This window comes from Phyllosticta citribraziliensis (genome assembly GCF_038025025.1).
Source record: "Phyllosticta citribraziliensis strain CPC 17464 chromosome Unknown J3D65scaffold_4, whole genome shotgun sequence".
NCBI classification, from domain to species: domain Eukaryota; kingdom Fungi; phylum Ascomycota; class Dothideomycetes; order Botryosphaeriales; family Phyllostictaceae; genus Phyllosticta; species Phyllosticta citribraziliensis.
In genome coordinates, this window is record NW_027117341.1 from 2,455,827 (window position 1) to 2,472,097 (window position 16,271).

The window sequence follows — 16,271 nt, forward strand, 5'->3', positions numbered from 1 at the left end:
AAACCGAGTTCATGAGTTGCTTTCTCTCGGCGATTAGCCGCGAAACTTGGAAGAGAAGCAAGCGCACTTGGATTGTGGACAAGATGACGGCCTTGTGATGACTGGAGATTTTGTTGACTTCGCTAGTCAACCGACTGACCAACCGACTACATCTACCGTGACCGAGTCGCACCAAAACCATGTACGCAAAGGATCCAGCCAAAGCTACATAGATGGGCAGGGGTAAGCGACGGCGTCGACGTGAAATTGAAGGGGTCCAAGAATGGAGACTGCAATCAATTGGTCAAGGCCTCCTTACATTCATTCTTCCCCCTTGCCTGCGGTCGCGCGTCTCTTCAGCGCCCTACTGGCTTGCCATGCCCTCGCCCCTTACATGCAGAAATTTCTGCTCAAGAAATGCATGCATAGAGCCACGCTTCCGGGACCACGTGCAGATGACTTCCTTTTGGCAGCAGCATAGATACGTGAGAGAGAATCCACATTGTCCCTCCCCCTGATCATTTCTTCTCCCTGCTGATGTACAAGCGCGCAATGATGGGAGCTCCGTCGCTGCCATCAAAATTGAACGACCAGCGTCAGATGCAGCATCCGCAGTCTCATCCTCATCCTCGGTATGCTCTCCTCCCACGGCCACCTGTCAACGCCGTGTTCGACTTCCAAATCAGCACGCTCATCCGACTCGACAAGGACCCATGAAAACCAGACGAAGAATGAATCTTGGCGGCCACTTCCTTGGGCGACGACGGCGACGACGTCCAGCCACGGCCGCAGCCAAAAAAGCCAAGGATTCATCGACCTCTCTCACTGCGGCGCCACGGTGCGCTTGCACCGTGGCGCCGCAGCCGCCACTGCAGGCATGACGGAAACGACGAATGACAAGGCGTCGACCGCCGCCGCTACACGAGGAGGAGCCAACGCGGATGATGCCGGCCAGCGTGTGGAAGAAGAAGAAGAAGTAGAAGAAGTGGTCCTGGCCGCCGAGCTGGTGGAGATGGAAATGCAAATGCACGGACACGACGTCTGTGCTGCTACAGCTGCAATTGCGCTGGGGAGGGAAAAGGGCGGGTATTTGGATGTGTATGGTTGCTAGAAAGCGGGCGGGATTGCGGACTGGAGGAGAAAACACTTGGGGCGCGACCACAAAACCCTGATGCCTCCAAATCGTTGACGTCGGCGCTGGTGTTTGTAGAGCCTACACAAAACATCGTTTCCCGCCTGGCGGTCTGTCTCTCCTCTCGTCAAGCCAAAACCGCGCCCTGCTGCGTCTTACTGGCCTCGCGTCCTGCCTCGAACCCCGTCCACGCCTGCTCCGCCTGCTTAGCCTGGTTGTCCACACAAACCCAAACCAATACCGTGGCCATCTAGAACCGCGCCGACTTTCTATGGCCATGTTGGTCAACGAGGTCATGAACTCGACCAGCAAATTCACTCTCTTCTGTTCTTCGTTCGTTCTTCTGATGCGCACAGTGCCTGCGCTGCCGGTGCCAACTCCATGTCACTGTGGAGTGTCGTGATGCATGATGTCATGTGGGCCCGGCGGGCACCTCCGCCTGCGGTGCCCCCGCTGACACATACTGGACAGTGTCTCATCGCCGGAGAACTTTCAGGCTTTTCCTCCCCATCGCACCCCAAGTGCTTTCCTACCAGTTTTCCGGGTCTCGAGACGTATCCCAATCAGCGCGCGGCCACAAATACGATGCGCTGCGTAGGGGCATGGGCTGTTCGATAGCTTGGGCTTTGGGGCGGCGATGGCGAGGATGCGGGAGGGTTACGGGACGGCGTTGGTCAGAGCGAATGTCGTGAAGCCATTTGAGGCGTCGAGCAGCGGCGGTCGGGGGCGAGAGTGACTGGGAAGATGGTGAGTCGGCAGAGCCTTGAGGAAATCCAAGGCAGGCCTGTTTGGGAATCCGGGGAGAAAACAGTCCTCTCTCCACTGCCTCTGCCCTGTACGATGCTCCGCTTCTCTTCAGCGGCCCGCACACGGCCCGCTAATGCCGGTGACGAAACCGCAGACGCAGCGCAGCACAGCACGGCGCATCCAACAAGAGCTTCTGGAGCAACGCAACAGACGCGTCGTCAGACATGGCGAGCCCTGGCCCTGGCCTGCCTTCAAGGGAACCGCTGTTCCAACGGACGGCGGAAACACTTGGCAAGCACAGCTCAGCCGAGCAAGAGGGCGGCGATTTGAGGCAATACACACCCGCAGCCAACACAGCCATCCACGATAATCTCCAACAGTCTTGTGTTTGTTTCCCTCCATTTTCTGTGTTCGCAGCCAGGTGGACTGGACCCGAGCGCTGCGGCGCGGTTCGGGAGCGCGTCGCGAGAAGGCGGGCGAGGTTTCGCGAGACGGTGGCGCGGTCGCATGCGGCGGACGTTGTGGTAGGTTGCTGCTCATCTTTCCATCTTTCGGGATCCTGCGGCAGGGACATGCATGGGCGATGGACACGGCGAGTGTTGAGACGCCAGAGAGGGCAATGCGGTCGCGCGAGGGATCGGGTCTTCGTTTGTCGCTCGGAAGAGGAGATGGTGCGTCGTGGTGGTGAGGAAGAGGACGGAAAGGGAGGAGATTTGGCGGCGCGTGTCGGCGAACTTTGCGCGTGCGAGCTTCGACGCAGCACTGGACAGCGCCAGGCCAAGGGCGAAGGCAAAGGCGAGGGTGAGGGCGAGGGCGAGGTCAGTAGGAGATGATGTGGTTGATGAGGATGAGGTCGGGTGGTGGTGGAGAGAGGGGGGGAGAGGGAGAGGTCGAGATGCAAAAATGGCAGGTGTGATGGGTGGATGGATGAGTAACGCACCTGCCCACATCACACACACAAGAGAAATGTGAAATCCTCTCTTTCTAGAAAACCCTGGATTCTTCGTCTTCATCATCATCTTCTCTCACCTTCGCCGTCATTCTCACAAGGCTGACAACCCTCCATCGACAAACCAGCATGGGTGCGGATGCAGACGGGGACGGATGGGTGCTTGTCTCCGACGAGGAACGCCACGACATTGGACTCGAAGAGCACACAGACATCTTCTTCACCAAAGTCACCGACGACTCCCTTCAAGCTCTAGTCTCGGAGGCAGCGACCGCGTTGACCGACGCCATCAAGGCCGTCACATTGACCCTTGGCGGGTGGTTGTTCAAAACCAGCGGCCTGGAAAGCTGGACTCGCCATGTCCCCTCTCCGCAAGAAGCTCACTGCCCGTGTTAGTCTCATGGGCCAGATTATCATCACATCTGCCCTATACCCGAGCATCGGACCAAACCAGTACCAACCTAGGACCATGGGTGGTATTCATGGCTGTTGAGGTACTTTCTCCCTCCACCCTGTCAGCACGGACTAACGCTCCAAAGCAGTCTACTTGCCAATCAATCCGACCGAGCCATCGCTGTGCTCCGCCTCTAAACATCCTTTCGTTTCTTGTTGCGCAGTCCATGAAGACATTTACAGCCTGTTTAATCTTCTGTTCGCAAACGTACAGAGGAGAGGAAAGGAGAATATGGCGCAATATGGCTTGAATTGCAGGTGGAGCAGTCCCATCCAGCGTGTGTCTCTGGCTACACATTCTCGAAATCACAAGAGTTCTTTCTGCGATCCATTTGCTCCATGTCTTGCTTGGGTGCCGTGGCCTTTGTTTTCCTTGTCGGACGGACGGACCCGTGTGTACCAAGAGACGCGGCCAAGTAGCGCGTCAAGGTCTCTGCGCAGAAACCGTAGAGTCGGCAGGAAAATACAAAGCGAAACATTCATACCCTGCGGACGAGGCACACAAGTTGGCACCCGTCGTGAGAGAAGGCGATATGGAGGAGGACGGCGACGAGGACGCTTGAACGACAAGGTTGATCGGCCCTGACTACGGACAAAAATTGTAGCAGTCGTGCAAATTGAGCAGCCAAGGGCCAAAAGCTGTCTTCGCGCGACCAGACGCTGACTCTAAGGACTAAGGGGTGTCCTGGGTGTTGGTAGACTTGGTCGGCACAAAGGATTTGGAACAGAGGCTCGAGTACGCCGGTCGATCAGCTCCAATCTCGAGATGATGGATGCAAACTGACCACGCATCCGCGGGTAGGTCTTCAAAAGGCAAAAGAGAAACGGCATCGTCAAGACCACCTCCTGTCGCCTGCAGCACCTCGACCGACCAACCGACCAACCGACCGGCGCTCCCGGTCACATAGCCACAAACCGCTTTCCCGCGTGCAAACCAGAAACTCGTCGTCAAGGACCAAAGTACCAGGTCGGGCCTTTGACTTTCCAGGCAATTCGAGCAAGCGGCACAGGCTGGAACAACAATCCAAGATGGGCAGATACGAGGAGCCAATGGGTTGACATGCAGGGCAAGATGGACCATCTCCGCCGCCGGCGGCAAAATGTGAGCGAACGGAGCTGATGGATGAAGCCGGCGGACGAAGGTGGGAGGGTGTCGCAGAGAGATGCAGCGGAGAAGTAGAGAGGGTGAAGCTGGGGGATGAAGAGAGGACGGTGCAGCAGAGAGGATGAGAGTGGGAAACGAGAAGAGGCGCGTTGACGGGAGGGCGGGCGAAGAAGTGCGCCGGCGGCGGGATAACGCCGGCGGCGAGGCTATAGCTCACCTAATAATGCTAAAACCTCAGCTAAGGATGCAATATCAGCGCGCTTAGACCCTATATAGACCCTATATAGACTATATAAAGGACCTTTCCTTAGATAAGCTAATACCTCTCTTAGCTAAGCTCTTAGTTTAATTTAAATATAAAACTCCTACTACTTATTTCTTAAAAGATAATACTATACTCTTAGAAATAAGTAAGTTAAAATAATATAATATTAATATATTTTCTAATATTCTCTAGATAAAGGGGTAGGATTTTTAAAATATCCCTTTTAAGGACTATCTCTTCTAATATAAAATTATCTCTAGAATAAAAATATTATAGTTAATATTACTTAAGAGAATTAATAGTAGAGAATTAAAGATAAGCTATTATAGTAGGCTTATAAGGTAGAAGAGAATATAGCCTAACTAGAATTTATAAGTATTAAATAAAGATTCTTATAATATTATAATATTAATAGATTATTTCTTAAAGCCTAAAACTCTTACTATTAGAGTACCTAGTACTTAGAATAGTCTATAAGCTTACTTTATAGAGTTTATAGATAAGGTTCCTTACTATTTTAAAATATATAAATTAGGATATATATATATTTTCCTATACTTTAAAGAGATATTATAAGCTATAAAGAAAATTATAACTAAAAATTAGGTAAGGAATATTATTATATTATAAATATAATATTAATATTTAATAGATATAATATTCTTTTATCTAATAAGATAGCTAGGATAAAATAATTAGCCCCTTCCTTAAAAATACCTATAGCTTATAAATAATATTCTACTATAATAAAGTAAAGTATTACTAGTATATTAATAAGAGAGTTCTTAACTTCTATTATTAATATATAGATTCTAATACTTTTAGAATCTTAAATAGTATCTAAGGACTAATTAACCTAGAAGAAATAAATAAAAATAAAAAGAAAATAAATTCTATTTTTATTAAAATAAAGAATTAATTCTAGAAGGGGCAAGCCTATACTAAATAAGTAGAAACTTATTTACTATAACTTTTATATTAGTAGAATCTAGTAAGGAAGACTTTTTTATATTAATATTATATTATTATTAGACTATTACTAAGTTATTATTCTTATAATAGGATACTAATAGGGTCTATTATATATTTACCTATTACTTAAATTTTTAAGCTAGAAGTCCTTACTTCTTTAAGTTATTCTAACTAATTTAGGGATTTAATATTTAACTCCTAGAAGAACTTATAAAATAGGGCTATAAAGAACTATAGAAGAAATATAGTATAGTAGAATATATACTCTTATAAAGGGTAAATTATAGTAAGCTATAAATAATCTATTATTATTATAAAGTTAATATTTAAAAAGGGATTAATTATAAGTAAGGGCCTAGTAAGCTCTTTTAATCTAAATACTAGGTCCTAAGAAGATATAGGTAAAATTAAGAGCTTTTATATAAGGTTAAAATAACTTTCTTTATCCTAGATAACTATATAGGCTTCCTATAAGTATAGGTATATTTTAAAGGAGTTTATTAGTACCTACTACTACTACTAAGTAAAATACTACTAAAACTAATAAATAAAATTATTAGAATTCTTAGAAGAATTAAGGACCCTATAATTTTAGTAGAAAAGTTAATAAGAATATCTTTATATTAATTTTATAATTTTAAAGTACTAATATTAAGCTATAGGAAGAGTTAAAGATTATATCTACTAGTAGAAATTTCTTAATATATATAGTATAAAGTCTATTAAGGAGATCTATATTTACTTTATAAATATTAGCTATTTTTAAATAGTTATAATATAGGATTAGCTTCTTTTAAATCCTTATAGATTAGATAAAAAAGCTATTTAGTATAAGTATAAAACTTAGTATTAGAATTAAGATTTAGTATAGAAAAAAGCTATATTAATATTCTAATACTAATCTATTTAAGGTATATATCTAAGCCGCCTATTTTAAACTATATAGATTTTAAGTTTTCTATTTCTTTAAAGAGTAAGCCTAAGTTCTTTAAAAACTAAAATACTTTAATATAGATCTCTTATTTAAACTTATTTAAATAAGTAAGTTAAATAAGATTATCTTTATAATAATAGATTAGAAATATAGAAAAAGTATATTATTTAAAAAGCTAATAAGAATATTTTATTAATATAATATTTTAGTTTATATCCTTAGTAGGATCTTTATAAAAGAGGAGACTATATCTATCTATCTCCTAGTCTTTTAAAGGTTTTTTTAACTTATTAAAGAGCTAATAGGCTAGGAAAATTACTAGAAATATATTTATAGAAATAGCTTTAGTACTATTTAGGTTAATATAGATTTAAAGTAATTTTTAAGTAAGAAGAATATAATCTTTTTATAAAAATACTAATTTATTTCTAGCTTTTAGCTAATATCTCTATCTAGTTAATAGTAGACCTAGAAGTCCTAATAACTATCTAGAGGAGGTCCTTATCTTTTATAATATTTATTTTAAATATAGTATTAAAGAAGCTATAAGGAAAAATATATTTAAACTCTATAATTAAATATAGTCTATCTAAATAGCTCCTAATATAGCCTTATATAAGTAGATACTTTAGGATCTAATAGGTATATAAAAAGAAACCTAATATAATTATATTATACTAATAACTTAAAGCTTATAGATCTAGTAAGGTTAAAGCCTAGGTAAATTATAAATATAGATAGGTATTTAAAGCTAGCCTAAATAAGATAGTATCTTAAGTTTAATATAATCTTTAGGATTAGATATAGAAGTATATAAATACTATTAAATAAGCTATAAATAAGTCCTATAAATTTAGATAGAGGTAGATAATACTTACTATAATAAGAGAGTAAGTAAACTAATTATAATAGTTTTAGAATTTTAACTTATTCTTTTAGATATATAAAGATAGACTAAGAAGATATTAATTAATATCTTATAAGAAAGAGTATTAGAATATCTTATATTTAAAGAAATACCTCTTAAAGTACCTATTTTAAAAAAAGCCTAAGGAGAAATAGTAAGATAAAAACTTTATAATTTTATTATAGTATTAATATTATCTAGAGCGTTTTTAGGCTTAAAATTAAAATTAGGTAGAAGTACTAGCCTAAGACTAGAAGGGACTAGGCGGATTTTAATATACCTCTAATAAAGTACTAAGAACTCTAGGCTAGTTAAGAATAGATTCTATTTAGCTACTATCTATTCTATAAGTATAGAAACTAAGAGACTAATTATACTCTTTAAATAAAAGGCTAGAAATAGATAGGAGGGAGGATTAAGATAAGCTAATAAGAGATATATTAGTTTATATTTAAAAAGGAGAAATAGATTAGGTAGCTATTACTTAAATACTAGAAGAGGAATAGAGTAAGGTAGAATAAATCTTAATTTTAAGATAAAAGTCTACTAGAAGAAACCTACTAAAAGATAAAGTAAAGATAAGATATTATTAGTATATTAATATTAAATTATAAAATTACTACCTAGATAAATTTTTACTATATTTTAATAAGATATAATTATTTATTAAACCTTATTTTTTTCTACTACTATTTTACTTTCTCTAGTTTAAGTAAAATAAAGAAAGGTACGTATATAAGTAGAATAGAGATATAATACTAATACTATAATAGTACTAGATTCTTATTAATAATTCTAGAAAGAATTTAACTATAGTAAAATAAGATATAATTACTTTTCTACTACTATTTTACTTTTTCTAGTTAAAGTAAGATAAGGAAAGGTATATATACTAGTAAAATAGAGATATAGTAAAAATACTATAATAGTACTAGATTTATATTAATAAGTCTAAGAAAGAATAAACTATTAAAAAATTAGATATAATTATTTCTCTACTACTATTTTTCTTTCTCTAGTTTAAGTAAGAAACGCGTATAAGTAAAAAATAATATAATACTAATACTATAATACTACTATTATATTAATAGTATAATACTACTAGACTTTTATCTATAATTCTAAAAAGAATTTAACTATAATAAGATAAGATATAATTACTTTTCTACTACTATCTTACTTTATATATTAAAAGTAAGATAAGGAAAGGCACGTATACTAGTAAAATAGAGATATATTATAAATACTCTAATAGTACTAGATTTATATCTATAATTCTAAATAAGAATAAACTAGAAGAGAATTAGTTATAACTATTTTTCTACTACTATTTTACTTTCTCTAGTTTAAGTAAGATAAAGAACACGCATACTAGTAGAATTAAGATATAATATTAATACTATAATAATACTATATTTCTAATAATAATTCCTAGCCCTATTAAACTATAGGGGAATAAGATATAACTATTTATCTACTACTTATTTACTTTTTATAGTTTAAATAAGATAGAGAAGGGCGCGTATAGTAGTAAAATTAAGATATAATATTAATACTATAGTAATACTATATTCTTAATAATAATTACTAGGAATATTTAACTATAGTAGAATAAGATATAACTATTTATTTACTACTAATTTAATTTTTCTAGTATAGATAAGATAGAAAGAGGGCCTATATACTAGTAAAATTAAGATATAATATTAATATAATAATAATACTATATTCTTAATAATAATTCCTAGCTATATTAAACTATAAAGGAATAAGATATAATTATCCTTCTACTACTATTTTACTTTTTCTAGTTTAAGTAAGATAAAAAAAGGTATATATACTAGTAAAATAGAGATATAATATAAATACTATAATAGTACTAGATTTATATTAATAACTTAAAGGAAGAATAAACTATAAGGGAATAAGTTATAATTATATTTCTACTATTATTTTATTTTTAAAGTTTTAGTAAGATAAAGAAGTACGCGCGCGCTAGTAAAATTCTAATATAATATAAATTATATAATAATAGTATATTCTTAATAATAATTTCTAACTATATTTAACTATAGGGGAATATAATATAATTATTTAACTACTACTAATTAGATTTTCCTACCTTAGATAAGATAAAGAAGGGCCTATATACTAGTAAAATTAAGATATAATATTAGTACTATAATAATACTATATTCCTATTTATAATTTCTAGCTATATTTAACTATAAGGGAATAAGATATAACTATTTATCTACTACTTATTTACTTTTTCTAGTTTAGTTAAGATAGAGAAGGGCACGTATACTAGTAGAATAGAGAAATAATACTAATACTTTAATAATACTAGATTCTTTATAATAATTACTAGTAATATTTATCTATAGTTAAATAAGATATAATTATTTAACTACTCCTAATTAGATTTTCCTACCTTAAGTAAGATAAAGAAAGGCCTATATACTAGTAAAATTAAGATATAATATTAATACTATAATAATACTATATTCTTAATAATAATTCCTAGTAATATTTAACTATAGTAAAATAAGATATATCTAGTTTAGGTAAGATAAAGGGCCTATATACTAGAAAAATTAAAATATAATATTAATACTATAATAATACTATATTCTTAATATTAATTCCTAGCTATATTTTACTATAGGGGAATAAGATATAATTATTTAACTACTACTAATTAGATTTTTCTACTTTAAGTAAGATAAAGAAGGGCCTATATACTAGTAAAATTAAGATATAATAGTAATACTATAATAATACTATATTTCTATCTATAATTTCTAGCCCTATTAAACTATAAGGGAATATAATATAACTATTTATTTACTACTAATTTACTATCTCTAGTTTAGATAAGATAGAGAAGGGCCTAAATACTAGTAAAATTAAGATATAATATTAATACTATAATAATACTATATTCTTAATAGTAATTCCTAGCTATATTTAACTATAGGGGAATAGGATATAATTATTTAACTACTACTAATTTAATTTATCTAGTTTAGATAAGATAAAGAAGGGCCTATATAGTAGAGAAATTAAGATATAATATTAATACTATAATAATACTATATAAAATTTTACTAAAAGAGAATAAGATATAATTATCTTTCTACTCCTATTTTTCTTTTTCTAGTTTAAGTAAGATAAAGAAAGGTACGTATACTAGTAAAATAGAGAAAATAATACTATTACTATAATAGTACTAGATTTATATTACTAATTCTATATAAAATTTAACTATAGTAAAATAAGATATAATTATTTTTCTACTATTATTTTACTTTCCCTAGTTTAAGTAAAATTAAGAAAGGTATATATATAAATAAAGTAGAGATATAATACTAATACTATAATAATACTAGATTCTTATTTAGGATCCCTAATAGAATTTAACTATTAAGAAATAAGATATAATTACTTTTCTACTACTATTCTAGTTTCTCTAGTAAAGTAAGTTAAAGAAAGAGATATAATTAAGTAAAGTAGAAATATAATATAAATACTATAATAGTACTAGATTTATTCTAATAATCCTAAATAAAACTAAACTATAGTAAAATAAGATATAATTATTCTAGTAATAGGATTATAATATTTATCTATTTCTAATTTTTTATTATAATACTAATATTAAAAAGTAAAATTTAAGTTTTATAATTAAAAAATTTAGAGTTCTTAATATTTTAATTTTAAAAAGAATATTATATTTATATATAGTAGGATTTAAACCTACTCCCTTTATAACTTAAAGAGTAGCTTTATAAGTTTAACTAGACTAAGGGACTAGTAATATTTAATTTTATAATATTACTAAAATATATACTTAGAATATAGTAATTCTAGTAGTAGTATCTTCTTTTAAGCTCTTTTCTCTAAATAGGTTTATTATTTAATATTCTTTTACTTTATATATTAATATAGATATAGAACTATCTAATCTAATTAAAAAAAGGTTATAAAACTTATTTATCTATATTCTTATAATATTTATATAATTTTTTAATACTATTAATATTTAGAAAATATTTATAAGTTATTTAGATTATCCCTCTCTACTATCTTTTAAAATATAAATTCTTTTTATTTAAGAATAATATTTATAATATCTTTATTCCTACTAACTTATATATTAATACTTAAGTTACTAGAATATAAAGGATTTTATTAGATTAAGATAATAAAAATAATATTTTCTTAATCTTATTATATCTATAATAATATTATACTTTAAATCCTATCTTAATATCCTTTCTCTTTTTAGTAATATTACTATTATTTTCTTATCTAACTTAATCTTTTACTCCTCTTAACTTATATATTAATACTTAAGCTACTATAATATAAAGGACTTTATTAGATTAAAATAATAAGAATAATATTTTTTTTATCTTATTCTATTTATAATAATATTATATTTAAAATCCTATCCTAAAATTCTTTTACTATTTTATAATATTTTTTTATCTTATTCTATTTATAATAATATTATATTTTTAATCCTATCTTAAAATCCTTTTACTATCTAGTAATATTTTTTTATCTTATTCTATTTATAATAATATTATATTTTAAATTCTATCTTAAAATCCTTTTACTATCTAGTAATATTTTTTTATCTTATTTTATTTATAATAATATTATATTTTAAATTCTATCTTAAAATCCTTTTTATCTAGTAATATTACTATTATTTTCTTATCTTACTTAATCTTTAATAATCCTTTAAGGCTTTATTATTAAATTAAACTAAAATATTAATAATATAGTTTAAAGATAATTCTCCTTTAAATAATACTCCTTTTTTAATATATTAAAAATATAATCTTTTTATTCTACTTTATTATTAAATATATTCTCTTAGGATTTATTTAAATTAAAAAAATATATTAATATATTTTAAATAGATAATACTCCTATTTACCTTAATTATCTAGGAGACTAATAAAGTAAAAAATAATATAAAAGATAGCCTTTTTTAAGCTAAAGAATAAGTACTAATTATATTTTTTATATAATTAGGATTATTAAACTCTTTAATAATTAGATATTCTAATCTAGTTAGATAACTATTAGTTTTATAGTAAGAATATTCTTAAGGTACCCTAGGCTTAGCTATAGCCTAGATTTATCTAAAAGTTATCTATAATATATTAATATTAAGTTCTTTTTATAGTTTAATTAACTTACTTTTTCCCTTTCTTTTCTTATTTAAAGAAATAGTTTTCCCCTTAAAGTACTTATAATAATTAGTTTACTATATCTTTATAGTTAGTACTTTATTTATAGTTTATTTCTCTTCCTCTTCTTTCCCTAGCTTTAAAAAGAAGAAGTAAATATTTAATTTCTTTAATCTATTAGTAATATTCTAATACTATATTATTTTAACTTACTAATCTTCTTAACTCTCTTAGATTTAAGATTATCTATAGGGAGTAGGTAAATTAATTACTTAAAAACTAAAATAAATTAATAGAAATAAATATATCTTATATTTTTATTCTTACCCTTATCTTTAGGAGGTAGTTTTAGTTCCTCTAAAAGATAAAGAGAAAAGGTTTAGTTAGCTAGAAAATTTAGCTATTATAATATTAATATAATAATAATACTTACTTTTCTTATTAAGAAGTATAGCTTATCTATATCCTAAGAGGAGAAGAAAGAAATTTTATAACTTTATAATTATATTAAGAATATAATAATTATATTTTAGCTTAGTATACTTACTTTTTCTTTAGCTCTTAAGAGCTAAGATTTAATTAAGATACTAGAATAGGGTTAAGCTTTTTTATTAGTCTAATATTATTTTATTAGTATAGTAATATCTCTTTTCTTATTTTCTACTTACTTTTTTTTTTACCCTTTAGTTTATAAGGGTTTTAAAGCTCTACTCTTAAGAATAAGTTAAAAATATATTATATTTAAGTCTCTTTTTTATCTATTTCTATTTTTTTTCTTAAGTTCCTAAGCTTTTTTTAGCTTATAAACTAGAGAAGAGATATTTTTAAGTTTTAGAAATATATTAAAAGAATAGTTATAAATAAATATAATAATATTTAAATATTACTTATTTTTTCCTATCTCCTAGCCTTTTAAAATTTTAAGGAACTCTAAATCTACTAAGGGGATTTTAATTTCTAAAAATATATTAATATTATAATAATAATATAGTAATATCTTAATTACTTACTTTTACCCTTTTCCTTATATCTTATAGCCCTTTAAAATAGTAAGTTAAGTAGGGAGATTAATTTTTACTCTATAAAAATATATTAATATTATATTATAATAATAAAAATAATTACTTACTTTTTCCCCTTCTCCTTATTCTTCCTATCCTAGAAATTATTAATAGCTATAGTAGAGGGCTAAAGAGAAGGGCTTATAAAGAAGAGTAAAGTTATTACTTTAAAAGTTATTAGAAGTTATTATTATAATAGAATTTCTTTTATATCTCTATTTTCCTTTTCCTTTTTTCCTCTACTTAAAGGATTCTACCTTAATATTTCTAGAAAGTATTAGAATAATAATCTATTAAAGACTAAGTTTAAACTTATATTTTAAAATCTAGAACTTCTTTTTTAGTATTTTTAGCTTCTAAAGTCCTAGTATCTATTTAAAAAGGGTTACTAGTACTCCTCTTAATACTTAGCTTATTATATCTCTTAATAATATCTCCTATACTAACTATAATATAATATTAATATAATAATATTTTAATTAGTTTTTTAAAACTTACTTCTTACCTCTCTAATTTCTTTATAGTTATACCTTCTAGTTTAAGCCTTTTTAATTATAATTTTTTTATATTTTCTCTTAATATAGGTAATAAGAGTTTCTTAACTTTTAAATCCTTTCTTTATAATATTAATAAGATAATAAAGAGTAAATAATATAAACTTACTCTATAAGATATTTCTTTCTCTTTAAATCTTAAGGGATACTTATAAATAAGCTCCTATTTTTTAATTTTTACTATAAGAGTCTAGAAATATTATATTAATAATATAATAATAATAACTTAAAATTAACTTACCTATTTTTCCTTTTCTCTTTTTATATTAATAAGAGGTTTTTCCTTAAACTCTTAGAGAACTAGCCCTAGAGCTAGTATTTCTTTTATAGAAATAGTAAGTTAGAAATATTCTTATCCCTCTAGAGTATTTTAATAGAAGCTAGTAATTTAATTAGCTATCTTTAAAAAAGGAAAAAGATTTAAATAATATTAAATTCTTATTACTTTTTAAAAGAGAAAACCTTTTTAAATAGTAATAGAAAGAATATTAAAGAGTAGTAAATAGTTCTTCTAGTAAATATAAAGAAATTATAAAAAAAAAATAGTAAGAAAGAAAGTTATCTATTTAGGTCTCTTTTTTTTAATATATAGTATAAACTCTCTCTCTTTCTAACTAGAATCCCTCTATTAACTAGCTCTTATTCTACTTCTTAGCTATATTTAAACTAAGTTTTAGTTATATTTTAATAAGATTTAGCCCTAGCTTAAGATTTAAACTATATTTTTAATAGGTTTTACTAGAGTTTCTTTAGGCTTTTAGTCTATTTTAACTAACTTTATATACTAGCTAAGATTTAATTATATTCTTACTCTAATTAAGTAAATCTAGCTATTCTAGTAGCTCTTAGCTATTCTAGCTACTTCTAGCTATTTTAGCTATTTTAGCTATTTTAGCTATCTTAGCCCTATAATAGTAATATACTAGCCTTACTACTAATTAAGAATCTTTAGCTAAGCTATATAACCCTTTACTAAGCTCTTATATCCTTAGGTAAGGTTTTAGTATTATTAGATAAGCTATATTTTATACTAGTAGTAGGGCCTCTACTCTACCTCTACTCTACTTTAGTCTTAGCTATTACTACTTTAGCTTTAGTACTAGCTATCTTAACTATACCTATAATAAGAGATTATAAAAAACAACTAGTATATATATATAACTACTTTAATAGTACCTAGAAGGACCTATTTTTAATTACTTTTAAGGATAATCTACCCTTATATAAGATATAATATAATAAATCTATACCTTATAAGGACTTTATCCTATTTATAAAGCTACTTACTAGTAGTTTATATACTAGATATAATAGTAGCTCCTTAGAGGAGTATATTAAGCTAGCTACTTAAAAAGAAATAGACTATATTAATAGAGCTAAAGTTCTATTCCTCCTACTCCTTAAGTAGCTAGATAACTACTTTAACTAGTAGTTTAACTAGACTAATAACTACTATAACCCTAATAAGCTTAAGGTACTAAACTATATATTTACTAAGTTTACTACTATTATTTATAAGTACTATAACTACTTCTTTTACTAGAAGGACCTAGAGTATACTATCCCCTCTTTTAAAAGCTTCTAGTTTACTATTCTTATACCTTTTCCTTTTACTCTAACTATAAACTCTACTCTTAAAGTTAGAGGTAGCTCTTATATAGGGGCTACTAGAAAGGCTATCTACCTTACCCCCTAGCTATTTTAAATAATAACTAAGATATAGCTACTAAAACTAGCTCTTTATTTAAAGCCTAATAACTATCTCTTTATTAGAATTCTCTTTAACTACCTATACTATAGCTTTACTTTATATATAATTTAGTTATATCTTTAGACTATTCTAGGTATATATATTAACCTACTCTATAAAGTACTCTTTATTAAGAGTAGTTTTACTATCTCTTCTACTAGTTCTAGTAATACCTTATTTATAGCCCTTAAGACTAAATTTACTTATCTTAATAAGTTATTTAGTACTAATATTTATAATATTAAGAAGGCCTCTT

General features: G+C 30.6%; 2 protein-coding genes across 2 annotated transcripts; both read left to right on the plus strand.

Annotated features, from left to right (window-relative positions):
• Positions 1-83: 83 nt before the first annotated feature.
• J3D65DRAFT_310800 (uncharacterized protein) lies at positions 84-1,291 on the plus strand. The gene is made up of 4 exons (XM_066795270.1): positions 84-464; positions 526-611; positions 688-770; positions 843-1,291. Exons 1-4 carry the CDS (start codon positions 213-215, stop codon positions 1,088-1,090), a joined length of 669 nt encoding a protein of 222 aa, XP_066657369.1. The 5' UTR covers positions 84-212; the 3' UTR covers positions 1,091-1,291.
• Positions 1,292-2,082: 791 nt separating this feature from the next.
• On the plus strand, positions 2,083-2,691 carry J3D65DRAFT_602090 (uncharacterized protein; the record flags this gene model as incomplete). Its single annotated transcript, XM_066798091.1, has 1 exon — positions 2,083-2,691. The coding sequence occupies one exon, from the start codon at positions 2,083-2,085 to the stop codon at positions 2,689-2,691; it is 609 nt and encodes a 202-aa protein (XP_066657370.1).
• Positions 2,692-16,271: the final 13,580 nt, after the last annotated feature.